The sequence below is a fragment of the Hesperophylax consimilis genome, chromosome 9, assembly GCF_061612785.1.
Source record: "Hesperophylax consimilis isolate HC1 chromosome 9, BYU_Hcon_1.0, whole genome shotgun sequence".
NCBI lineage: Eukaryota > Metazoa > Arthropoda > Insecta > Trichoptera > Limnephilidae > Hesperophylax > Hesperophylax consimilis.
In genome coordinates this window covers 15700808-15728547 of record NC_142844.1, presented here as the reverse complement: position 1 = coordinate 15728547, position 27740 = coordinate 15700808, and the positions used below count along the sequence as shown (strand labels likewise).

General features: G+C 34.2%; 1 protein-coding gene across 1 annotated transcript in view; it reads left to right on the top strand.

Annotated features, from left to right (window-relative positions):
- heca (hdc homolog, cell cycle regulator) overlaps positions 1 to 27740 on the top strand; it is a 153249-nt gene that overhangs the window by 63575 nt on the left and 61934 nt on the right. The window contains exon 2 of the mRNA XM_089635649.1: positions 2364 to 2460. Within this exon, the coding sequence (XP_089491775.1) occupies positions 2364 to 2460 (97 nt within the window). The remainder of the gene's footprint in view (positions 1 to 2363; positions 2461 to 27740) is intronic.

The following is a 27740-nucleotide window of genomic DNA, read 5'->3' as shown; positions in this document are numbered from 1 at the left end:
ATTGGGCCTCCCATAATAACACTTCTTATGTAGATGGCGATAAGGTTTAAATTTAGCATGTTTTGATTCATGCAAGGAAAAAAAAATATCGCCAAAAAGTGTTTTATTCGATTTTGCGAAGTTCAGGCACAAATAAATATTGAATTATTATAATTTTGCAAAGAACTTAAATTGCCACATTGTATAATAAAATCATAACTGAAAAGCGGTTGGTAAGTAAGAGATTTTCAACTTTGAAGCAGTTATTATAGTCCAGGTACTTTATTTTTTTATGGGCTTATAAAAAGACTTATGTAAAAAGTGATTGATTATTTCAAAGGCCAAGATGTGTTCACTACTCGGAATATTTAATTAAATCATCTAAAATATTTCTAAGCTATCTAATTTTCAATACAAAAACACATGATTTTGCATTAGTTCGTAGTGCTTCGCAAAATAACTTTTTCAGGAAGAGCTTACTTTGTTTACCATAGGCGAAATAAAACGCCTTAATCTTAAGAGTTATAATAATTAATAACTGTCTTCTTGATACATTATAATACTAAAATAAGTCACAATCATCAAGAATCATTTAATATTTAATAAATTGTAAAAGTTTCGACACTATTAACCTCGTCTTATATTGAATTAGCTTTGCAGATGTTTCCTTGTTGTGGTACTGAAGGCTAGCTGTATATTTTTCGTCGCCTCTGTGTTATTTTAATTTAGAGAATGTATTTCGGTCCTTCGTCCTCGTTTCCGATCAAATCAACTTAATTATTACTCTCATCGAATGGTTTATTAAGAAATCTTGATTTATGATCAAATAATAAAAAAATTCTAAGCTGGTAGCCTAATGTAATCAGTAATCAAATTCCAAACTAAGTGAAATAATCGTATGTGTAATAAAAATAATTTAAGTGGCATCATTTTAAAATAAACATTTAAACACTTAACCCAAACGTTTAACATTTTGCATGATCACAAAAAGAGTTTTTTACATAAAAAATGTGAAGGAAGACAATTATTCCATGTGCAGATAGAGAAACAACATCAACAGATGGCGCTGTTTTTTTAAAAAGACATATTTGTCACAGGTGACAAAAAGCATGTTTTTACCTGTCACAGGTGACATCTATATAATATAGGTATGTAAAAACATAAGCGTATTTAAATGCAACTTTGTGTTCACATTTTAAAGCAATCAGTTAAGAACTTTCAGAGACTTAAGATTTTGAACAAACGAACATTTAAGTTTTAATTTATAAAGATATGATGTGTTTGGTGAGAGCTTTTCGGGAGGGGCTAACGTTTAGTAATAAGGTTTTGTTCAAAGTTAACTTTAAGCTACAGATATAGAAAAATATTACCTATCGAAATGGTAGATTTGCTGAAGAAATATAAATTCAATATTTTAAGTATGTACAAAAATAATTATTATGTGACGCAAGGGAACCAAATTTTTTCCTAGAAAAATACAAACCCTAGGTATTTTCAATTGTTTCCCAGCTTCCCGTAATCCCTTTGCCCGGGAAGTCAGAAGCCAGAAGCACCGACACTTCACCGGATTTTGGCTTCGGCTGACGTCAAAAATATTTGTCACTGTCCAAAACTTCCCTAATCTGACATTTGCTTCCTCTCGTTCAGGCTACACTTGCCGCCGCATTTTCCGCCACAATTTATACATGGTCGCTCGTATTTTTTGAAGCATGGATATTGATAAAACTCTATGGAACTATTTGGAATATTAGTTTCGTCTTGATTATTTGAATTAACAAATAATTTAAACTGAAAATTAGCAACGCACCATGTTTTTGCTTGTTAAAAAATATGATTATGCTAAAGTTTCAATTTCGTTTTTTAAATTAGATTTTTTAGTATTGAATGCAATGTGTCACTTAGTTATTCTGAGTTCGCAGAAGTGTGTTATTACGATTATCATTAATCATAATACCAAATCGAAACGTCTTCAAGTGAAGCCACACATATATCAATTTGGGAGGCGGGCTGCATCTGCTCACCTACTGTGTGGCGGGCTGGATTTGGAGGGACTGGTAGAGGGAGATCTTTTTACTATCCAGCAGGACTCTCAACACATCGCCTTGCACCACAGTGGGATGGATGAATTCAAACATCCATCACTTCTGGTCACACTGGCCCCCAGATTCCTACCCACAATATCTTCCTCCCCTTCTTTTCCTTAAAAAACCTTCCACAGAGCATCACCAAATATGATAAGGCACTGAAGGAAGTTATTTTTCCCATCTGTGTGGAGCTAACTTAAAGAAAACACACATTTAGATTTCATTACAACATCACAAGTTAAAGTGATGACGATGAGTTTTAATGAGAGTATTCTAAATTGTTTCATTTTTTGTCCGCAGAGCTGGATCTGGCGCCAATGGAATCTTCTCGAGGCGCCTTGATTTTTCCTCATTCAACCTTCTACCAAAGCACAAGTTGAACTCCTATCACATAAAGGTGAGTTTTTACACTAAATGCTTTATAAAACTTCTCGTCTCCGCTTTAAAGAACACGTAAAATTCGCGTAAAAACTTTTTTCGATAAAAATATCGCTGGAATTCAATCCTTCACACGTTTAAACTTCAACTAGCGGTTAAACGCAACATCTGTCGACAGGTCCATAAGTCTTGTCCCTCAAGGGGGAAAGATATTCCTTTTTCCCTGTTTTCGTGTTTTTGGCGGTACGACAAATTAAACCTCGGGATCGTAAATCATAACAACAAAAAACCTGTCCATTCTTTATAATGTCCGCGAGCACCCCCGCACGAAATGGTGAAATATTTATTTCATTGATATTCATCCCGTACCTATTCACCGAGACTATGGTCTCCTGATACTGTGAATTGATTTATTGCCTTAAACTTCAAACCAAGTAAATACTATTTTTTCAAATGCCTACGCATTTCACACGTCCGTCCTCCGCAAGGATTGATATGAAATAACATCTGACGTGAATTTTGTTTTCACCTGAATTTGATACAATAAATTAACTTCCTCGATATTTCCTGGATACATATTATAATTTTTAAATTAACAGACTCTGTTCGGTATGATTCTGTATGTTTGTGGTATCCAAAAAAATGAATGCTGCGGTAAGATTTAACGTACTAGAATAATTACATGTTTTGTTTGTGCGTTACATACCCACAATAATATTATAATCAATACTAATATTTTCTAGAATAGCACTCCATAGGCAAACTTGACTGAATTAATTAATTCCAATAATGTGATATTCTTCTCAGCAAGTAAACAAGTAAGCAAATTAGCAAGACTGACAACGTAATGTTAGTATCTTATCTGGCATGTCACCACCGCTTTAACCGAATTACTTAAACCTTTTAGACAAGGCATTTCACAAGTAATTCAGTGTCATGGTTTAAGGGATGATCCCTTCCCGAGAATCCCCCACAAACTCCCTGAGAAACCACCCTACTCCTTACAGATCTACCCGCCACCTCCTCTCCATACATTCGCTTCACGTGCGTTCGACGTTTTCAATTCCCAACGACGGTTTAGGATTTGCAGGTATTTTTTATTCAAAGCCACAGACGATTTTGGGTAACTTGGGTATGCTGCCTCTGCAATAATAAAACCCGTCTTTCACGGCAAACCTTTTTCAGTCTGAAGTGTACGTACTTACGCTCGTTGGTATTGCATTTTTTATATTATATTGAACAAGTAAAAACTACACTTTTTTTCATTTAACAAAACTCACAATATGGAATAAGTATAAAAATACTATGTCCTAAAATCTACGTATTGTTTAATTTCTAAATAATCCAAATACCTTTTGTTCTCTGGAAGTAAAAACCATTGAAAAACCATTTATTATTTTGACAACAAACACCAATAAATCGTTAATCTTGTTTGTTGTTTAAATTTGTTATTCCAATTTAAATTCAAGCCTTTTTTTGTCCAATCCATAATACGACGTAAGAAAAGCATTTTTCAAATTGCCTTCAAATGTATTATTTCCCTAGATGTTCGTTCCTCCCACCCGCTCCGGGCAGAATAAATTCTCTCCAGGGATGAAAAGCGAAACCCACCCAAGTATATTAGAGGTACAGTCATCCCAACAAATTTCGACTTATCCGTCTTCCACGCTGTACCGCTTTTTTTTGTAAACCGCCAATACCGCGGTAACTGACGGCTCGTAATATGGGGATCGCGTGGGAACGCCACATGTAACTCTGCTCGTACAACGAAACCAAAAAGTTTCGGTTTTTCTTGAGTGGCAATGTTCGCCTTTCTTCGGAGCAATAATAAAGAATATTTTAAATCCCGTACTTAGAATGAGGTACTTGTTTATGTGTAAATATTTTGTTTATTATAAGGAGCTTTTTAATTGAACATGTGTTTTAAGGTAACCTAATAATTTTCTACTTTAATAACTTTCAGAAATAGTAAGTCCAAAGTCGAAGTAGGTAGAACAATTGTTTTTTTTGAAGTTTTTAAGCATTTGTGATAATAAAAACAGCGTTGTATAATGTGAGAAGATACATGTTTTTTTCAATGATAAGTGATAGGAAAAAGATGAAAGTCATAAATATGGCATACGTTTTGATGTTTCAAATACAATTAATGTATTATGTAAATTGTTACCAAAATAGAACGATAACAGCGTTTTACGATAGTGACTTATTGACTCTTAAATAATACCTCAAGATAAATATTATGAAGCTGATAAAACGATTGGCATTATCTACCTTTTGAACAACAAAATATGTACACTAAGTTAGTAATGTCTGTTTTCATCATTCAAATAGAATACTAAGTGCCAAGTTGTTATTAAAACGCCATTGGAATAGTTTCCAAGCACAATTTCAATATTTAGCCATTATATTATATTGTTTACGAGGTATGCTAGTAGTTTTGCACATGCAAATGTTAGTTATTTTAATGAAGGTTAACCGAGCGCGGTTCACTAGCAAACAATAGGCCCTTCATAATACATAATAACTTATACATAATAGGCGCCAGGGTATTACAGTTTCCTTGGCTACATTATATCAACAACTACGTTATAATTATACGTGAAGATGATTAAATATGCCCCAGAGCCATTTCAGTATGAAGTTCATTTCGAGGTCACGATGATAGATGGCAAAACAACAGCGACAGGCAAAGGTGTTATCCAAAAAACATCGATCAGTTAGATGTCAGGTGTCCAGACAGTTATTTTAAAACATAGTACTGGTTATTAGATAGGAAATGCTAGGGTGCAAAAAACATCGGCAGCTGGTGATAAGTTATTTTAGATTTAATTTGGGGGAAATTTTTAACACTTAACTGGTATACATGGGTACAAAATAGACCCAAACAACCTATCATCGACTGTAATTGAACAGTCGTTCGATAGTCCCCCGCACGTAATGCCACATAACACTACGATGTAGGTGCACGCGCGTCCAGTGTCATTATTTTTGACACTGTTATTTTCGGAGTTACGTCCTCTCTCGGGTCAGATTTGACCCATGTGTACAATAAAACTTACATTAACTGCACAAAATGTTAAATATTATGTAAAGTTCACTGCAGTATGCTTGCAACTTGAAAAAATGGTTTGTAACTTCCTTTTTTTATTGTTTGAGTTCGTATTCAATGAACGTTTTCTTATATCTAGTATAAAAAAGGACGGGAAAATAATGATTGTTATTTTTTCTCTACTTCTCACAGAGAAAAACAAATATGTGATTATATTTTTCGGGATTTTGTTAATTTTAGTTTAGAGAAAAAGTTATTTTGAGTTGAAAAAATGATACAAGAAAAAAATAAGTAACACAAATGTGTCTTCTTGTACACCTGTGTTTCACTTGGTGTAAAATATAATATCACAATAAATTCAAATATTCAATTTGGGTCTAATTAGACTTGTGTACACCGTGTACGTAGTTGAAAATATGTATACCAGTTAAGTGTTAAAAATAATTAGTGCCTTAGAAAACATCTTGTGTATGAGTGATTAATGTGTTTTGATATAGAATCGTGGGGTAAATAAATACATACAATAATAGGAAAGATTCGATCTCATGACCTATTTAAAAATAATTTTATTGCCTTCCTTCATCCGCCATGATGAAGACAGCTGGATAACTCCAAATAATAAACTTGTACAATTTATAATGGATAACCACAAAGTTATAGCTGCATTCAAAAGAATATTCTATGATAATTTGATATTGTGGTATTTGTAATGTTAAAAAATACGCTTAATTAAATTGCATTAAAGCCGATGAGTTTATTTTGTCTTATTCACACTTATTTTTGTAAATTGAAGATTAGCTTTAATTACCTCTAACTGCTGGTTCATTGAGTGGCTTTTTATGTATGTGGGTATTATTACGTTCTGTACTCGGTTTTACAATTAGTTTAATGTGTTTCTTTACTTGCTGCAAACAGAATTCTTGTAGAATATCGATGAGAACAATTTGTTCAATGCCAGATTACTTACTCGTTTAGCCGTCAGTTTATCGATAGTTTGTAAAAACAAACCTTGCTATAGTAGTTACCTACCTTACAGTGACTAAACGGTCCCAAGTGCCTAACTTGATGGATGATTCAACTCTGATATAAAGCAGAGTTTATTTCTGGTGGGAGGAGTATGTGTTGTAATCAGATCAATTTCGTAATTTTTTGTTCAACTGTTCAGACGATTTAGTTAAAAAAAACGACTAACACCGCTACCGAAGGCAATCGTTAGAATTAAGCACATATCTGTTGCAAAATTTGATGAGATCTGTCGGAGTTAAATTAAAATTTACGCGTGTGGCTTATATCAACGGACGTTGTAAAATGGATAACTTTATAATATTGTATTAAAAATAAAATATTTTTACAGTTTTAAAAATTAATGTAAGGCCAATATTACGAAAAAGGAATAAAGTTCTATTGGTCTGATTGTAATGATTATTTCTATTAAGTAAACATTTAAGGGTTCTGTCTTTCCAGCTAGAACAGTCTTTAATAGTTCAATAAAGTTTATTTTAAGTTACATCCATTTGGCATAAATTTATTTGTCTTGCAGTTATAAACTTTTATACCGTAATAAAATTTTCAAAAACTGATTTAGTATTTTAAAAAGCACTTTGATGTTTTAAAAATAAATGATTCCTCAGATATTTATATCTCACCTTCAACTACCACCGTTCTAAAAATGTAAAAGAACATGAATTTAAGTTTCAAACTAAAGGATTATTTGCTTAAAAGATTTAAGGCAGACATACCCCTTAACCTAACAAGTAGTAAAGAAACTGATCCTTTTTTAGGTTAAATACGGAACGTCAATTCTTTTGAAAATTCTCTTGTTTTTGCTCTCCAACTTCAGACGAGACATGTTTAATGTCGGCAGCCACTTGAATATGAGATTGTCCGATCTTCTCATGCAAACTGGACCTTTATATTATGATGGATCATCTCGTTCGTCTATCGTCTTTCAATTTCAATGGACCCTCCGTATTAGATTCCTGGAGCTCTTTCCTTTGACACGCGATCTTTCAATGGCGATAGACAAAAGGAGTTGTAAAAGTTCCTCGCTTTCCCGTTACATTTCTTTTTGGCGATAATGGGCATTTCCAAAGTTCTGAAATTTTCCGATTTTAGCAGTACCCAGTACCTACCTACAGGAATGAGACGTTTTACTATCCCCACAAGGTTTGGCAATGTTTTATTCTAGTTCTAAGAGACACCCAGTAAAAAAAAAAATTTTTTTGAAGCTAAATGACCGAATCCCTATCACTATATCTAAAATAACTATTGACAAAATAATTAATTATTTTGTCAATAGTTATTTTTAAAGGTTATTTTTCTGATTTCGACTTATTTCTAATATTGATAATGATATCGATAGAGTGCCCAGCTTTTTTTGGAAACAAATTCAAAGAAAATATATCACAAAAAATGCATAATGGCGTATTTTCATCAGCCCAGTTGCTTATACATTAGTAATGAAACGTGAATATTTTTACCCATACTTTATTTGTATTATGCCGTAATGCGATGGACACAGCTCGCAGCAGACAGATAAAAAATGTCTCGTAATATCCAGTTGTCAGAGTAAATGAACATGTATTTGAATGTGAAAAGTCACATAAAGTCGATAAAGTGAGAGATTATCATAAGTTGCAACCTCACGAATAGCGGTCGTTTTTATGTATCCAGTTGTATAAATTTCCTATTATTTACTAATTACGTGAAATGAACGACATTAAAATAATGTTTCCCTTCGAATTTTTTAGGTAAATGCCAGAATCTAACAGGTCCGATAAACTTCGACTTAATTCCACGTAAATCTTCCAATTTTATGGACTTAAAAAATATGTACTTCATCACCAAATAGATGCATACTTTTAAACTTTCTGTTTTTCTTATCTTTACCTTTAAATAATTGAAATGTTGCTATGGTATTTTATAAAAAAACCGATTAATTGGCACTAAAGCTGTTAAACCAATTACATTTTACTAATTTCGATAAACGTCGGGACCTTGTTCAATTTATCTTGAAATGGTTATTGTTATAACTTTATAGATTTAATTATCCCAATGTCATTATAATATTGTTCTCGGGCAGTTGTATGGTAATTTGTTTACCTGTATTCGCCGACTACTTAGGTACAAGCCGTTAATTGAGTCAATCTTAATGTTAAATGCCATACGATATGCAAATCGATTTGACATAATAATTATTTCTAGATTTTCTTTGATACGCCAGTAACCATTAATTAAAAAACGTAGTTATTAATTGTTGTTAAATATGTGTATGTCTTTAACAAATTGAGAAACTTGAGAGGCGTTCGTACCAATCACGAATTCGCTGAAGTCTAAAACATTTTCGCTCGTAAAATCTAGGTTGAAACTTATAAAGTAACTTGTTAGCGCAGCAGGTGACACTGAATACCTGATAAATAAATTATAATAAAATCACCATTTCAATTGAGATCACGTTGGGTCGTGACCAGTCTCGACACTGGATAGCGTTTCATATTTACAAATTTCTATCAGCTTTGGCCGTCTGGGAGAGGAACTCAATCGATAAAAACTCCACGGACAAAGCGTCTGCATTGCTTCAATTAATTAACTAATCAGTTTATGTTTTGGTGCTCAGCATAATATGGACTAATAGAGACTGGATAGTCAAGCTTACTCTAGAATGCGCACCGACAAGTATTTCATATTATGAAGTCTTGTTTATTTGTGTATTTTGAGTTTCGAAAGAAGGTTTATAACTGTCAGTGGACAAGTTATAGGACCGCTTTATTTCGTATATTTGCTTCTCTGTCCAACCTTGTAAGATCTCACGCTGCGTCCTCTTCTTACGGAGAGAAAACTTGTATTCCAAAAATGGAGGCTCTTTTTCAACTCGGGTGCCTTAAAAGTGTATAAAATATAAAATACAGCACCGCATTCGGACGCTGTTGGAGAACTTTTCGTACATTAAATGGATTAAACATGAATTGTAAATTTTCGTGGACACGGCAGCCATCATTTTATGAAAAGGTATCCGAAACTGGGATCTCGAAAAGGCGTGCGCTCATTTTTGTGCAATCGGATCTTTTACATAAATCAGCGCTCGTACGTTGTGTTATTACTAAATGGTTCACTCGCACCAAGTCAGCTTATAAACCCTATTAAAACATTTTTTAAACGATTGTAATAGCTTCGGTTCTCACTTGATTGATCGAAGTCTCATTAAAAGCAATGTTTCGCGTAGCAGAGCTCCAAAATATCCATCACTTCTTTTCATTACATTGAGATGTTTAAAACGCAATGAGTCAGAGACATAAAAAATTTACACTCTTTGGGATCGTTTGGTTAATAACACGCCAAGCATACATAATATTTGTGATTATCTTGCCAATAAGTCTGGTCAAATAATGTTAATTATTTAAATTCAATTTCAAATCAGTGCGTCAAATCAAATCTTATTTACGCTGCAAAGTTTATTCTCATAACCGGTATTTAAACTTGGAACTTTAAGCTATCCTGCTATGGCATGTCTGCTATAACCACTGAGCTACCGCTTCAACCTTCAAACACGTTGGCTTAAATGTTTTTCCTCTTTTATGTAATGAAAACGAAGTAGTTTAATCACAAAATCAATGCTGTGGGGTGTCGGGGGCTTTACATGCGCTTTTTTTTGCAGACTATTTACAGAAATTCAAAGAAAGTTTAATATTTTTCATATGAAAATCGTAGTTCATTTTACTGCGCTAGTAAAATAGTGAATATGCATTCTTAATATAAACCTTAACCCCTGTCCTAACCTCTAGACCGAAATTGACTTGACTAGCGTATATTATGTAGACTAGTATTTACTTCCAACCGAAGGATCCATTTGCCCAGAAATAATTCGCCGGTCCACCCGACAAAGTTTTCGCATGCCTAAATTATCGAGCCATGTCCGCGACAGCGTGTTACATCAAAAGCTTATGTTATAAAGCCAATAATCGAACCCGCAACTGAGCAGTGTAAAAATATCCAAAGTAAAAAGTTGCTTTTTTTCTCATAACCTCATAACGCTGTAAAGCATTATATAGAAAGCACTGTAGGAGGAATTTTAAACTATGAATTCGACCGGTCGGTGACTGAGTTGACATCGCGTTTAAGTCCCACCCACGCGTAGTGTGTTCCATTCCTCGGCTGGATAAGTCCTTCATCACAACACAAGCAACATTTTCCGCTTACTGTGGTGGTAGTACGTGTCTTTCTTTAAAAAAAAGTAATGTCGTCTATATAATACAATTGAATGTGAACCTTATTAACGGTATATTTAGAAAAGCGAATTAGCAATCTACTAAGATGACATTTCATGAAGAATAGATACATTTAACGTGAGTGTAAATGGTTGTTATTTTCTTTTTATATCCTTTTAATCTTTATGTTTTATTTTTCTAATCTCTCTTATTATTTTTAAATTTTCTACATAGTGAAAAACAAATAGTAAACCGTGTATTATGTGAACATTTGTAATTATTAACATTTGTGCTCTTTAAAATGTTAATCTTATGACTTGTTCACGTTCACACTCGTAAATGTTCCACAACAATAAATAAATGAATTAACGCTGATTTGTTTCGTTTGAAGTTTGGAAGTTTCATTGTTTTCATTAGAAATTCCGCTGTCTCCTGGTTCCACAATATGTCTTCATATCATATTTTTAGCACCACAGGTGAATTGGAGTCCCTTTATCCACTTCACATTTCATGCATTACTGGTATTTTCTACTTCCAACAGCTGCACGTGTCTCATGAGGTGGCATTGTCCGTTAGTAGTCCTACCAGTTCCTTCATTTACTTTATGTCCACATTAATTACTTGCCTGGTTTGTTTGGTTTTGTTCCTTTCTGGTGTTAACTACCGGATAATTGAAAAAAATGGTATAAACAAACTGATGCCTCGGCTTGTTTTTTCAATTAAAGCTGGTTTTTAAAAGCTTTCTAGCTCATAATGGAAATGATTGTACGAACTGAAAACAGTTAGACTGATCTTAAAATTATAGATGGAAATATGTAAAACAATGTAAAATTTATGATGCCAGAAGTAACCGTTCGGAATAGAAGGGCACACAAACAGAAGGATATCGGGTTTCATAGTTAATATATCCAAACTGTATATTATATTTTTGCATACCTATCAGTGTTTTTTGTTATTTATGAAATTATCCATTCCCGTTCTGTCTTATAGCAAACCATCAAGTTATTATACTAATTCCGAGCGTATATTGATTTGTTCTTCGATCTGTAATACTTCCTCATTCCCGCATCGCTTCGTCTGTTATTAGGGCGAGGGATGCTATTAGTTATTTTTTTCACCCCGCCGCGCCGCCGCGCCGCTTTGTGTGATGTCAATGGATGTCACATCTGTGATGACCACTAAAGGTCATGTTTTGCTCTATAAATGTAAGTTACCTAACTTCGGCTACCTCTGGCAGGTCTCTTGAAGAGACGCTTTGTGAACCGTCTGCTTCGGAGATCGGCTAACCCAGAGAGAAAAAATACTCATTGAAAACCTTTTTATAAAACAAAGGGTTAAGGCAACATATTACGTTCCTTTGTGAGAAACGATACAGGTGTAACTTGTTCCTCAGTGAATCCATAAAGTGGTTGTTAAAGCTTATTACACTGTCTTATTATTGTTGAACTGCCATAAATACGTGTAAAACTTGCAGAAAAATAAACACTAATTGTATTCACCGTTGAAATTGTGATTTTTTTTTTTATAATCTCGTTACACTCTTGATAATGGGTAAACAAGAGATTGAAAAAAATATTTCTCCATGTGTACTCCACATTTCATTTCCTACGCATTAAATTCTCCTACTTATAAAAGTTTCCCACTCACGATTCTAAGATCCGAGAGATTTCTATTTGCAGAACTGGGGATATTTTGGAAGCATTATTTATTTAGCAAATCATACACACAAGAGTCTGTCAGAGGCAGGCGCTCTGTATCAGCTGATATTGTTATTTGAAAACCATTTTGCCAATGCGATGGTCCTATCGAGATTACAGCAAATATTTGATCTCACTTCGCAGTAAAAACGGAATAAAGTAAAACGGAACCTTCAAAATTAACGACTTCTTTTACAGATTACAAAAATACGTAAACTTTTATTCGAAATTTTAAAATTTTCCTTCGGATACCAAATTAATTTAATTTAACTCACACGGGTGGCCCTAATTTTTCTAAAGGCCTATGTAATCTGAGAGGATGATGTGTGTAGGGCTTTTATAAGGAAAGGACGGAGGGGAAGTTTTGGGAAGGATAGTGTGAGGGGTGGGTAGTAATCTGCACGGAGAAAACTTCCTGATAAAAAAATATTTGCTAATTTATTAAGAATATCTTCAAATTATTCGTATTCCTATTAAAAACGAGATTGTAAGCGATTAACGAATGAATTGATAGGTATCTTTTTGTCACGATGTCCGAAAACGTGTTATAAAAATTATAACATTTTTACATTTCATCGTGATATATTATTAAGACAAACGCAGGTGCGTGAACACGTGCTCCGATATTATTATGAATTTACCAACACTTTATCAAGTAGCGGCTTGCAGTCCCGTTTTTAAAAGGGTTCCCAATAATTTGAGGAGATTTTTAATAAATCAGCATTATTCATATTTCTCCATGTGAATGCGAACGTGTGAATCTATCCATCCCACTGTCGGGAGAGAGAGGCTCGAGAGGTCTAAGTATCTTCCTCAAAAGACCTCTCCCGATTAGGCTCGTCACGCAGTTGGTGCCAAGTGTCAAACCTCACCCCATAAACCCGGGTCACCCAACGTAGCGAACCACTTGAGGAAACCTTTGGCAGAGGCACCCTACCTATGTGTATATTACTTAAATTAATATTTAAAAAAGTACTACCTACTAGTGTCTGAAACAATCCTGCCTTTATCGGGGCAGTAAATCTTGTGAGGTGACACATGACAAAGTATAACAAGCAAAGTTGTTATGTTTTCCTAATGAAAATAAATTATAGGAAAACTCTTAAGAATACACAAAGTTGTTGTGTTTCACTTTAAATAGTTCTGTCACGTAGCTACTAATTTCTAAAATAACATTTTAATTGTTTGGCTAATTTGCTCCTCGTGTCATTTTTAAGTATATACTCGTATGGTACATTCGTTATACAGCAAATGTACCAGTTTTAAATAAGTAGGGCATTTATAAATTTCTAATATTGTCAATGCTAACATTTTATGAAAATACAACCTACCAACAAACCGTTTAACACCAATCTAACATTAACTGCAGGCTGATATCGGCTTAAAGGCGGGGCAAGTCGCGCCGCCCCAGTGTTTGTACTTTGTCAACCTACCATCTAAACAAAAGTAACCAACTGATTTCTGGTAATGATTTTGTTGGTTGAAGTTATGAGTCACCTTTTGCAGAAGTGGATGGAAAGTTGGGAGCCTTCATCGGAATCTGAAGCAGTGTTCATATTTTGTTAAACTGCCTATAAAAGTTTCCAACCAGTTTCTTGGTATTGATTTTTACAGTTGGTAGTGTGAGTCACCTTTTTCAGAGGTGGCCGGAAGGTTGGAAGACGTGTATCGGGATCTGAAGCGGTTATCAGACGACGAGTTATACCGGTTTTGGTGGCATCGTGGGCTGGGAGTGTCTGCCGTTACTCCACTGAGGGCCAGTTGTTTCATACATGTTGTAGATATCTAAAGCGGTAGTTAAATTATAATTGTTACTATAGGTGACTATTTTTTATAGCGCCATTATCGCCAGGGGCGCTTTGCAAAGTTAGAAAATAACTTTAAAATGCTTTAAATAAAAAAACTGAAAATTCAAATTAGCACAATAGTGCGTAAATATGACCACCGCTTTTGCCACTAAAACTGCAAACAGTTATACAATGGTTTGGTATAACTGTTTGCAAAACAAAGCAACCTTAAAAGAATTTTTTTTACATTTTGAAAAAAAAAATATTTATATAATTTTAGAAGCGCCACACAAAATTTAACAAAATCCTAGCAGAGGTAGATAATATTATGTATGCTATTTTGTTACTAAATTTGTATTCATAATGGAAATAATGATATTATGTTTGTGAGTACCGAAAGTCAAACCACAAAATGCGCTTGAGGAATTTTATCAAAAGATTTTCTGCATTAAGCCAGGACGTAAATATAATTTAAACCCGTAAAACTATTGCGTTTTTTTAATGTTGTTATAAATTATTGTTATTAAATCAGTTGTTATAAATTATTGTTATTGCGGTGCCACCATCGGAAGAACGCAAAACATTTTGATTGTAAGGTTTCAGGTTTAGGGATTGGGGGTTAAAAATCAACCAAAAAGCTGACAAGTTCTTAACCTGCATTGACTTTTTAAACACGCAATTTATCAAAATTTGAATCGCAATCTGTACCAGAGCAAGGGATTTTGTCAAAAGTTATATTCTTTGAAACGAAATGTATTTTTAAATGACTTTAGCATTGATTGGTAAGATCCGTCAGGTATCAGGTACTTAATATTTTCAACATCATCCTAGATTTTTAGATAGATAATATTTCCTATTGCTGCAAATTAATCGCTTTGCAATGGGGTGTTACAGTAGCACTGACTTCTTGCTGTGATATACTTTATATACTGTCACGAGAAAGAAAATACAATAGTCAGGCTCTTTATATTTGATTAAAATTAAGAAGATCACGCGTCTTGGGCGTGTTTATGGAGATTACGAACGCGATTACCATCGCCATGTTAAATGGCCAAGTCTGTTTATGCGCCGCTCACACATTCATTATAAATACTAGCTTCATCGTAATATACGGTACATTATTCTTGTGTCAGTACTGATTCTCTCTCGTAACTTCTTCTAATCACTTATAATATGACCATTGTCTCAAGTCGAGGCACGATATACAATCTTAATGAACTTGGTTGGCCAATAAAGTGTCTCTTTTGACCGAGCCCTGCCTTCTGTGGGTTATCATTCAAACACATACGGAGTTCTGCTCCGAGTCTTAAAGTTGTCTCTTGTAATCAGCTATGATTTCGAAGTAAAGAAATCCTTCATGTATCCAGAACACAAATAATACATACCTATAAAATATACCTATATTACATCTAGTAGTTACGTAATAAAGTATTAACCAACATATTGTACAAACTGTTTAAAACATTTTGATTTTAATTCAGATGCCCGATGTTAACACCAGAAGCATATTCAAAGTGTATCATTGCATATAGTTAGAGTGGATCGTGATTGTTTCTCGTGAGGATGCATTTACCCGTGTCTCTCAAATAGTATTCCGCCCTGGCATATCACGAAGTAGCAAATAATACATTTTCATTTGTGAGTGAATGTACCTACTTTAAATTTCAATTAACATCTCTAGCACGAAAGCATTATCATATCAATCGGTTACGGCTTGGTTTTACTTTGACTACGTTTTTTTTAATTGCCAAGTACTTAGAACACTAAAAATATAGTGGCATTCCAGCAAAAGCAGGCGTATCCCGGGGATTACATTAAATCAACAATTGCGGGTTTGTTGGTTTTGAGTTGTTGTCAGTTTTGATTCAATCATATTACATTTATTTTGTGATTAATACTTTGCGGTTAGTCCTGGGTCCTAGTAGATATGCCCTTTGTTTTTTTCTGTAGTCAATTAATAGTTCTTTCCTCAATCTCCAGTCAATCTGTGGCCAATCTCCAGTCTGTTCAAATCTCTAATGGCCAGCATTATTATCCTATGGCAAACTGTCCGCGAACTGTTATTTGTGAGATCTTCCAAGATAGATTCCGATCCATATCTGTTCCTGCATCTGAATTGCTGGCTTGATCGTGTGGGTATATCAAAATACAGTATTTCTCAGTCAGCCCGGCGGTTTATCATTTGTTTTCTTATCTCGTTTGTAACCAGTAGAACTGCTTTTCCATTTCTACTCCCGATTTAATATCTCTACTCACTGGAAACTCTCGGGGCGCACGTGATCAAACTACTTAATTTACAACTCACGCCTTAGTGAAAAATATCACACAGCATCCTGCAGAGCGTGTTCTGCCAAGACCGGGATCGTCCAACATTCGGCACAAATAAACATTTGATTATCTTTGTGACCGATCACGTTTAACGTAGGAGCTTCCAGCGTCCTGAAAATAAGGAAATATTATTTACTATCACTAACCTAAAGTCTTGTTTGATCACGATTTTAAAGTTAAGTAAAGTTTTAGTTTTTGACTCTTGCATTTTTTCTCAAGTTGAATAATGATGTTAACTTTGAACAGGTCTGAATATGGCAGACATGAGCGGTGAGTTGAGACGGTATGTTTGTTTATTGCTTACATTTGCCGCTTCACTCAAGGCAATGGAAGCGGTTTAGCCAAAAGCCAAATTAGGTTAAATCTCTGCAATCTGCTGCTAGCCTGGTAGCTGCTAGCAATAAAGCCTTATCTTGGAGATGTGCCGCCATAATGGCGCACGCATTTCTTATTTTTTGCCTCACTAAAATATAACCTCTCAGAGATGTCACGGCATCTAAAGTAGCAATAATCATGCCTATAATCTTGATACATTGTCTTATTATCTCAAGAGTGCAAAATATCCCGTTTTATATGCCTGATTAATGGATTCATCGCTATGGATATGAGCGAGAGTAAGGAATGGTTGAAAAAAATATTAATCTTTCAGCAAAATTGCAATTCGCACTTTGTCTTTACCGCCGCCATTATAAATGACGTACTTACTGAAACACTACATAACAGTAAACATTTATTTTGATCAATTTTGTAGCCTCTCTTCCAAGCTCTGATCCTTTGTTGTTGTTTATGATTTGATGTTACCTTGCTTGCAATTTCATAATCTGAACTGACTTTTCAAAGTCATATTTCATTGTTTTCTGCAATAATGTACGTGCTGTGTTTTTTTTAAGAGTGAATGTATTTGGTATTCAAAATTTGGTATCGTGGAATAATTGTATAGGAATAGACAATAAACACGCAAGAGTTTTTGCTGGAAATAACAAACTTTTAGATTTTGTTCATCGTTCCACTACATTGAATCCATAAATCTCCCAGGCAAACACAATAGAATGGGAGTTTTGGGTGCGTCCATAGTCGAGACAAATATTTATCAAATTCCCTCAATACATCTCTCTCCGTATAAACGAACTATAAACCTTCAATACATTCCTAATGCCTTGGTATCGTTGTATTACCGCTCCCTGATCGTGATGTTTGTTATTTTTAATAAAGTTTTCAGATAAACTTTACCAATAGACTTTCAATAATTATAGTAAGAGGCAATAAATTTCGAAAATAGTGTTAAGGCTCAAAACCTCAAAAATTATAACATTGTGTAAAATCATTACAATATATTATGTAGCTTAAAATACGATTTCGCCATATCTATAAAAAAATTGATACGTGAAAATATGTGAAAATGAATTTACAAGTTGAGTTAATATTTGAATACATTTAATAATCGAAGGATGCCAATTGCCTACTACTACATTATATATGGCACAGATCGTAAATTAGACGATACAAAAGATTGGTTATTTGGGTTGTTTGTGTGCATAAAAAAAGGAAAGTAATAATAATACGATTGACGTACCGTGATCATTTTTTAAAGCGGTCAAACTAACCCCTTATTAAATAATAAAGAGAGTCCATAAAACCAGTCACCAAAGCGTATAAAAATTCCCTATTTTCGGAAAATATTTTGCAAAACTTTTAACGAAGCTTTGGATTAGTGCCTCCAAACTCTACTCTCGATTGTTCGTATTCAGTTTTTGATTAATGTTCAAAGTTTCCCACTCCAAAGGCTGTTATTTAAATCAGTCCAGTTTCAAAGCAAAATCAACGTTAAGTGAAAAAGGTGTTGATAGATTTTAATCACAATTATCAAAGTAAGATTAATGACAATGAAGTTAAAATTACGTACATATTTGATTTTACAAATTTGTTGTCGCTTACATTATTAATGGGTTCCTTTCTCGAGTCCACGCCTTGAAATTTACTTGTATTTAATTATTTTTGTTTTCCGTGAATATGTTATAAGAATGCCTCTATTTGTTGTATTTTCCATTAAAAAAATATTGATTTTTTGGTAATATCTGTAAAATACTTTTAAACTCTTTGTATTTTACAACAAATGAAACAAACTTATCCACAGTAGAAACGAAGATTAGTATAATATGATATGTTATAATTGTAATTTGTAACTGTAGACTTCATCGAAACGAAAAATTAATTATAATTTCTAATATTAAAAAATAATTTTATGTGACTTAGTTTGTCGATGGTTATAAGTTATTACGATCCGAAATTGATTTCAGCAATATATTATGTTTTTAGGTTTTTGGTGCATCAAATAAATGTAATTCATGTTCTATGAAAAATACGTCGTTTTAAACCTCTAAATTTATTTCCACTGCTATCCGGTTTTTGAAGAACTAGATTTGCACTATTTCAGTATAAGGAATTTCTATTACTGTACGTTATTTTATATAAACATTTAGTTATTTATAAGTACGGAACGTTGTACCTGTATCCAGTGTAATCTACACATTTCAGTCATCCGACCCTTGCTTGAAAATGTAGTTTATCTGTTCATACCAGATGAACTCTAGAGACAATAGATACAAACAAGAAGGGTCTGCCCATGTTTCAATAGAAAAGGCTCGATTCGCCAAACCACAGCCAGCGTTCATACAAAGTATTAAGAGCGTATAATACATGCACTCCAGACTGCTAGAAAAGTCTACAATTCACGGAATAAACGTTTCAAAGCTTTATCACTTTCCGCTTCGACTGTTCGCCGTTTTAAAAAATAATATCATCCGATTCTCACCGACTGCAAGTGCACAACCAATTCAATATAATATTGTAATATCTATTCATGTGAATAACTGTGTAGAAGCTACCGGTCGAGAATCGAGTAAAGCGAAACCGTCGGATATACCAAAACGGATAGCAGACGTGCATTTGACGGTTTTATAGCGTAAATTTCCAATAACTGTGATGTTATTAGTTCCACGGATTGTCAACGGCAGCAATAATATTGTGAAAATTATATTTTTAAGCACAATTCATGTGTTCCATTCAACATTGCAAAAGATGACACTTAAGTCTGTTGTTTATAACTCTAGCCCTAATTAAAAAATCCGATAAAACATTCGCCGTATAGTGTAAAGCCGGGAGATGAAAAACTGAGTTGGAAGCCAAGAACAAGTCGTTCTATGTGGTATTATTAAATAAATACGAACACCATCAAAAATACTAAGCATTTCTTGCGTTTGCTCAATGCTAAATAAGACAATTTTAGTTACTTGTGTGCTTGCACATAAATATTTCATAAAAAGCAAACATTCCGTCCGCTCATGTATCGACGAGGGATGCATACAAAATACCCCATCAAAGGGCTAATACAGTCCACGCGAAGAATGAAATTCGTGAGGAAAGATTTAAGTCGCAAACAACCACAGTGTTTAAGTCACGTTCAAACGTTCACATCATTTCCTCCGTCTTGCTAACGTAATTATTCCAACTGAACGAATTTTCTTTCTTTGCAGACTTCGCAGACCAGTGAATTTATTTATTTCCACATACTGACAGCTAAAAGTTGCAGTGATAAATACTTTCTAATGCACTCCCATCATGTTTATGTTTACCCAATAACATGAGCTTCAATTGATTAGCTTTATAGGTGTTTTCCAGTTAATTACAATCATAATCATACTCTTTGAGGTTTTCAATTTTCGTCTTTCAAGGACTCGGTAATTTATGAAATTGTCACTCTCTTTAAGTGTAAATTACTCGTTGCACAACTATTTATTAATATCTTATTAATTTTATAATCGATTGTAACATCGAGATTAATGTCGATATATTGATAATACACAGTATGTTTAATTGATTATATTATCAGTTATTGAACCCACATTAGTAGTCTATAAAACATTATCTCTAAATTATAAAATACAACGAAAAAGTCACAACAGTCTGCAATTCGATAAAATTGATTTCAAATATCGGAAATTTCTTTTATTACATTGTCTCCATATAGATGTCGTTCTATCTATCGCTCGTTTCGCTTTCTTGTCTTATTTTACTACACCTTTTAGCTTTTCTCTATCGCCAACGGAAAAGTTCCCCCCGACAAGGTTATCGCTTCTAAATCTTCAAGTCGTTAGTTGTATTGTTATTGCTACCATTCAGCGAAATGAAGAGATTATTTCACACAACGGACGCCATTGTATCAATTCCATTCGCTTGAACATATTGCAGCGATATAATGTACCGATTGAATGCTTTAGTTCTAGATTGGCCAAATATTATGCATCATGCTTTGGGTTTACGTTTGTTTGCATATCAAATAGACGTAACTTCTGCATTTAGTTGGTGCTTGTTTTAATTTACTTCATTGAGTAAAATATATCATAATGTTATAATCACACTGAATTTATTAATCATCTTTATATGTACTAAATTATGTGTTTCGGAAGTTTCCTCGATTCATTGATATCGATGTTGTAAGATGTAAAGTTGAATTGTGTTGATTTGTTCTGAGAAAGTAATAAATCAAGCGAGCTTTTACCCAATGTGTTTTCTCGTCACGTCTCGTTGGACTCGCAGCATCTCTCTATATTCAGTTCATACATGTGGTATGGTGCAGAGTATTCCGCGGCATATCGGTGTTTGGCAAACAGCCCCTGGCCACTGCGCTGCCACTTGTATCGTTTTCTTAGATTATTTATTTGTTATTTTTTTCACCAACAAACAGCGCCCCACTAGGCTTGCTCTTCTTTCTTCTCTTCAAGAGTCACAAATGTCTGGAACCACTGTTTATCGTTGTTTTCAATTCTTTTGGGGATTTGTCTTCATGTTCGTTTTCCAGCAAACTCTCCAATGTTTATTTATTGTCTCGTGCATTCAGCGCATCATTCGACGGTAGATATCCTCCCGTCCTTCTCCCTCTATAGGAATTACTTGAAGAATGCTGGAGAAATTGAGACATCTTAAATGAATGGGCTTTTAAGAACTTTAGATTCCTCTCCCGCTTGAAAGTTCGAAGAGGCTATCGCTTTCCATCTTAAGTTGGAAAACATTTATTTTCTCTAAAAACACCGGGCTTGTCTTTTTCAAGCACACAACTCTCTCCAGCTCCCTTACGCACTTTGAATTATTCAAATAATTTTCACTCAAGGAAGGTCAAATTCATTAGGAGTTCAATTACTTCGTTAGTCACTCGTTAAATCTTTCTCAAATAAAATCGCAATTTTAAATTTCTTGGACCCTTCTTGATCTCATTATTAAAAAAATATATGTACCTGAGATAAGATTTTGCATTTTCGGTAAAGCTATACCGAAGCCTTATTTTTCAAGTGATAAATTTATGACCCAGCTTTTACCTTATTATTATTTATTTATTATTACCTCATATAAATTCTAATTTTAAGATTTATACATCTAACTGAAAACAATATTTTTGTTTGATGTTGAGATCTATATAAAGAAAGACAGACGTTCCCGGGTTACGGATAACCTGAAAATATTTGATAATCTCCTACTACCACCACACAGCAGAAAATGTTACTTGTGTTGTGATGGAGGACTTAGCCAGCCGAGGAATTGAACACACTACTCCTGGGTGGGACCCAAAACGCGATGTCAACTCAGCCACCGACCGGTCTAATACCAATTGGTTAATTATCAATGATTTTTTAAGTTGATCTAATTGGTGGTAGAAAATTCAAAAAAAAATTAAATATACTGATGTTGAGATCTATATGTAATACCTAAATTTTTTTTAGTTGATCTAATTGCAAATAAAAAAATAAAATAATTTAAATTGAATAGACAGTATTTACGTATGTTATTGGGATAAAGTCTTAATTTAATTATAGACTATATACCAAGTGCCTTATAGTAATACGCTATGGTGTTTATTCGGGCGTTTTTTTTCAATTATGCCAACACGTCTACCTCCCACTAAAACTAACACCCCAATCACCACCCCTACCCTTGACCTCCCCTCAACCAACAATCCCGTTTCCCTTGCTGCTATTTTATTTACTTCATAATTTATGTTGGATACGAAAATAGATGGCGCATCGGTGATATTTAATTTGACTCACCCGGCGTGTTTCTTGTGCCCTGTTACAACTTTCGACTAAAAACATCTATAAATTAAATGGCATTTGGTACGACTAAGCTAGCCAACATAATTCTTTAAGAGAGAAATGAGCATTTCTGGGAGAAGTTCTTATATTTTTATCTACCCAACTTCCCTAAAATATGATCTAACAGGGGTAAAAGAAAGTCACATAACTCAACTCGCATTCGGTTGTATAGTTTTTTTTTCATAAACAAACTTATCTTTACCATTGTTGACAAAGTAAATATTGGTACATACTTTAGTTTTATTTAATGCTTATGTTGATAATCAATAAATATTTTTAATGTATTCTGTTATCTGTCGTCATTCTCTAGAACAATGCTGAATTATAGTTTATTTTAAACTATGGCCTTTTTAAAATTTGTTGACAATAAGGTTCAAAATATATTGTAATAAATTTTCATGAATCGCTTTCAATGACAGTATTAAAGTAAAAATTCCCTTTTATAACTTTCAGTAATAAAATTTTACTCTTCCATCTTCCCTTTTTTTCAAACTTTTAATTTGTTTGCTTTGTGTATCGCTACAGTAGAATTTAAAAAAAATCTTTGTCTGGGTTTTTTCTCTAGTTTTATATGTTTGTACGGTTCGTTAATAATTATAATTTACCCCACGGTAAGTATAAAGGTGCTTCTTTATTTTATTCGAGCGATAAGACATGTTTCATGTTTTACAGCTTTTACGTCTAAAACAAAGCGTAGATTTTTCTCTTTCAATAGAAACCACCAGAACATGTATGGAATAATTTCGCGTAGAATAATGCTAGTGAGTGGTGTGTGTTATATTGTTGATGCATATATAATGTAGAAACGTCCATTGTTTCGTCTTCCAGTAGCATGTTAATGGCCGGTATTATCTCCCAGTAACACTTTACCCGTTAAATAAAGTCATACGCTGGAGGAAATAAATCGTCTGCTCCGTACATGCTACAAATAGCTGGGCCTCTGACCTTTGAATTCTGGAGTGACCTTTCGTTAGATTCTGTCGTCCTCGAACTTTGTGCAAAAAATACCCCGCCGGAGCCTGCCGGAGATTTAGTGCGGCCTCTCGGCTTATTCTGCTCAAAACCTTCGGGGACTGGGCACGCACGAGCGTATTGGGGTAGGTTCGTGAGACTGGGATAGCTTTCTTCGAGAGATGCGTCCGCACTTTCCCACCCCACTTCTTGAGGGTGCAAAGTGCGTAAGGGAGAGAGTGAGAGGGGTCTCAGCTAAACGAGGAGATTGTACGCATTTCTTACGGCCTGTCTGAAGCTAGGCTAGAGATATGGAAGAGCTGCTTGCCGTAAAAGCGGACATTTTACACCTTTTATTCGCTGTCACTTTGAACTGTTTTTTAATCTCGACTTTAAGTAATATTCTGCGTTTTACGAATGTTTTCTTTCTGGTGAATAAGTTACGATATACCTTTGAACTCTACGTATATCGTCACATGGAAGGAATTGAGTTGCCAATGGCAAATACACGAAGAGAGTGTCCAGAGAAAGGAAAATTAGGAAAAACGCTAACTGTAGATAGGTACTGTTAACATTTGATGAGAATTAAAAATAAAATACTGGCGATAGTAGAAATCATGACTGAAGAAGCTCCTAGAATGCTCTTTTCTGCACTGCTGTATTAATTTTTACTAGGTGAAATTTTTTTATATCCAACCCCCGATAGAATCTATATAGAAAATGGAATGATGGTAATTTTGTAACCTATAAATAAAATAAATGTGTAATTACAAAGCTAGACTAAATATAAATTTATTTACATTATCAATTATTGATGAACAAATATTTTTTAAATATTTTTTATTATTATTATAATTTTAAGTGAAAATCTGTAATTGGATTTTATCTTTATTATTTAGTTTATTTTTATATATGTTAATAATCTGTTGATTTTCCCAAATAAATAAATAAAATTGAATACTCCAGTGCGTGAATTGAGTGGTCGGTACTAAGTGGGACGCACTTCCTCCGCAATGAGATCCGCATGCGTTGGGCCGTTTATTGATCCCGCTTGACATTGAAATAATAATAGGGAATAACAGCTGTTTGGGGAAAGAGAGGAAACGGGAATGGCGGGAGTGAGAGAAAGGGTGCGCGGGACACAATAAAATTGACATAAATGCGATCCATTTTGAAGAATTTTATTTCGAGTTATACACGAGTTTCATTCGTACAAAATAGTATTTAAAAAAATTACGTGTTTTCTTATGGCACCGTTTTTGTGAAATATAACATCAAAAGTGCAAGACAGTTACATTTTTACTTTACTTTAATACTTCAAATTCAAATATAGCACTTTACCTTACTTTTATAGTTAAATGGATATAGCAAAACTCCATAGCTCGTAGTGTAACTAAAGCTGTAAAACTGCATTTTGCAATTACAATTGCAAAATTTTATGACGTCCGAGCACACCAAAAGATTTTTAAGCTCGTTCGAATGATTATTTTTTTACGAAAATAATGTTATTTAGGTAGGTACTGATATTAATGTGTAAATTATTACCGGTGCCACCTTGCTGCATTACTGCATTCACAAATTGTGAGACATTAAAGTACATAATCATAATTTTTCTACTTATTTCCCTCGAGCCATTAGGCAATTAAAATACTTTTTTCTCGAAAAGCTTAATTGGACGTTGAAAAATAAAAATCGTTTTACCAAAGTATCCTTTAAAATAATTATTCTTCTTTTGGAAAGGTTTATAACCCGAGCGAAGAAACGTCAAAAACAGAATTTCCGAGAATGTTCAGTTGGTAACAATATTGATAGAGGGAGTTGAAAGTTCCAACCCCACCTCAACCCCAACCCAACCCCAACCTAGCCCACACAAGGCTGGAGTGAGGTTGCTTACCACCACCCAATGAGGGTTCTCGGGACTCCCCTGCAGTGAGGTTTTAGGGTCTCCATGATTTCTGGATTTCCCGGAGCAATTAATTTACTATTAAATAATCTGGAAAACTTTGTTTTGGATACTATTGATACTTCTGAAAAATGATGAATGAACTATACAGATTATAGAAGAAAGTATTTAAATACGTTGCCTGCCATTATTGTCTTAAAATTGATTTTTTAAACAAAGTATTTGTTTTTGACGGAGATATTGTATTTCATCATATAATAACTTATAATTCATGCGGAATGATGACGTTGCTAGCTGAAAAATTGCGTTGACGGACATTGTTGATTACTGATAAAAACACTATGTTTTGATGCTTTTTACTAGACAGCTTTCTCACGATTTTCTTTGTCAAAAAATCTTTGCGGACATTCGTTATACCACCGTAACTGAAACCTTTCGTAATTTACCCAGGAGTTTGGGAAACAGGAGGTTTGCCACAATTGTACCTAAAATGCTCATATTGATAACGATTTTTTTGTTATATCTTTCAATATGAGAGTAGCAGTGGAAAATTCAAGTTCTTTTTTATGTGAGTACAGCATTAGAGTCCCAGCTGCTCCCAACCATCTGGAGCCAGCGAGACTGGCATCCAGAATTTGAATACGTTGTGAGGTTTAAGGTCGTTGGGGTGTAAAGGAGATGAGAGAGAGGAAGGTGGGGAAGTACCAAGTTCTCTCCTAAGTTAAATATAAACAATCATAAATTTAGAATATTTAGCATGGTCACCCTTAAATTTGGGTGACAACACCCCCACCCCCTCCCCGCCAGCGACCTCTATACGCGCCGGCTTACCCCAGTCCTACGCACCACCCCCAGTCTGCCCTCCTTCCCCATCCCTCCCTCAATCCTCCCTTATTCCAAAATAGAATGTATAAATCTATCTTCTCCACGGACAGAAATCACAGATCGTACCTTTAGGATCAGATTTGAATGTTTGTGTCAATTAATGATTTTGTTTGAGCTACTTTAGCTTGAAATAAATTATATGCGTTTGGTTATTTTATTTAAAAGTTTTAACCTTTTGTTTTGTATTACTTGAACTCGTAGATGGAATTCAAATAATGGAAGATTTAAAAGCAATACCACGAGCTTAATTACGATCTTTGAGAGAGAGAGAGAGTTTAATATTGTGATTTGTATGCCAATTATAAAAATAAGTATTTTTTTGGTTTAAAAAGTTAAGTAAAGCTGCTATAATTAAAACCAATTCCAAGTTTAAATGAGTTTTTGCTCTCTAATAAATTGTTTCATTAATGCTACGGGCTTTTAAATACATTAGACAATAGAAAACCGAAGAGCATAAGATGCAACATCATAAACATAGAACACAAAGCTCTCCTCGTTTATATAATCGCTCCAGACATCGTCTTATATTACTTAGACAATGGTTTCCGGAACTTGGCTACCCCTTTGGGAGTCTGTTATGTTTCTTTAATCATATCTCATTCAACTCTCTGCTCAGCAATAATTTTGCATTACCAGACTGCCAAGAGTACAATACGTTATTCCAGCTTGTACTTTAGTTTTATGTTCGTACAAAGATCTTCATAAATCATTTTACAAGCTCGGGACACTTATGAATCTTGTTGTACTGATTTATTTATTTTACTATTGACATAAATTTAAACAGTGTTTCTATTTTACTTTAAATATTGCAATGTTAATATACCTGCTACAAATCATTTGCGGTAAGCAGCGATTTATATATTTTCTCCTACGAAATTCAGCGAAGCTTGAACGTTTCACACCCTTTTGGAAACCTGCGAAAGCTTTAGACACGTCGTGCAGTATAATCATTCCATACTGCATTGGTCCTAAGGGGGATTGCGCGATACCTCATTGCACATTCTATGCTCCTGGTGCGCTTTCCCGACAGAATTGCCAGTTTCTGAAGTTAACCTGTTATTTTTCTTTGTTTGGTGGAGGTAAAATAAACTACGTTGTTTAGTGGCATTCGAAATCCTATCTCCTGATATCGTCACCATATTGAAAATAATAACAAATAAATTACTAAACCTCCGTCTTCTATAATTATTTCACTCGTTGCAAAAAGTGTACACACACATTGCGTGTAATTTAGATCGAAGGACAGTGTCCATGTCTCGCCGTCGGGTCAGGCTCTAATTCTTCATCAAGATGAGTTCCACGAGAGCAATTTTAGTAAAAGAAACACTGAAAATATATGTTTTTAAACATTA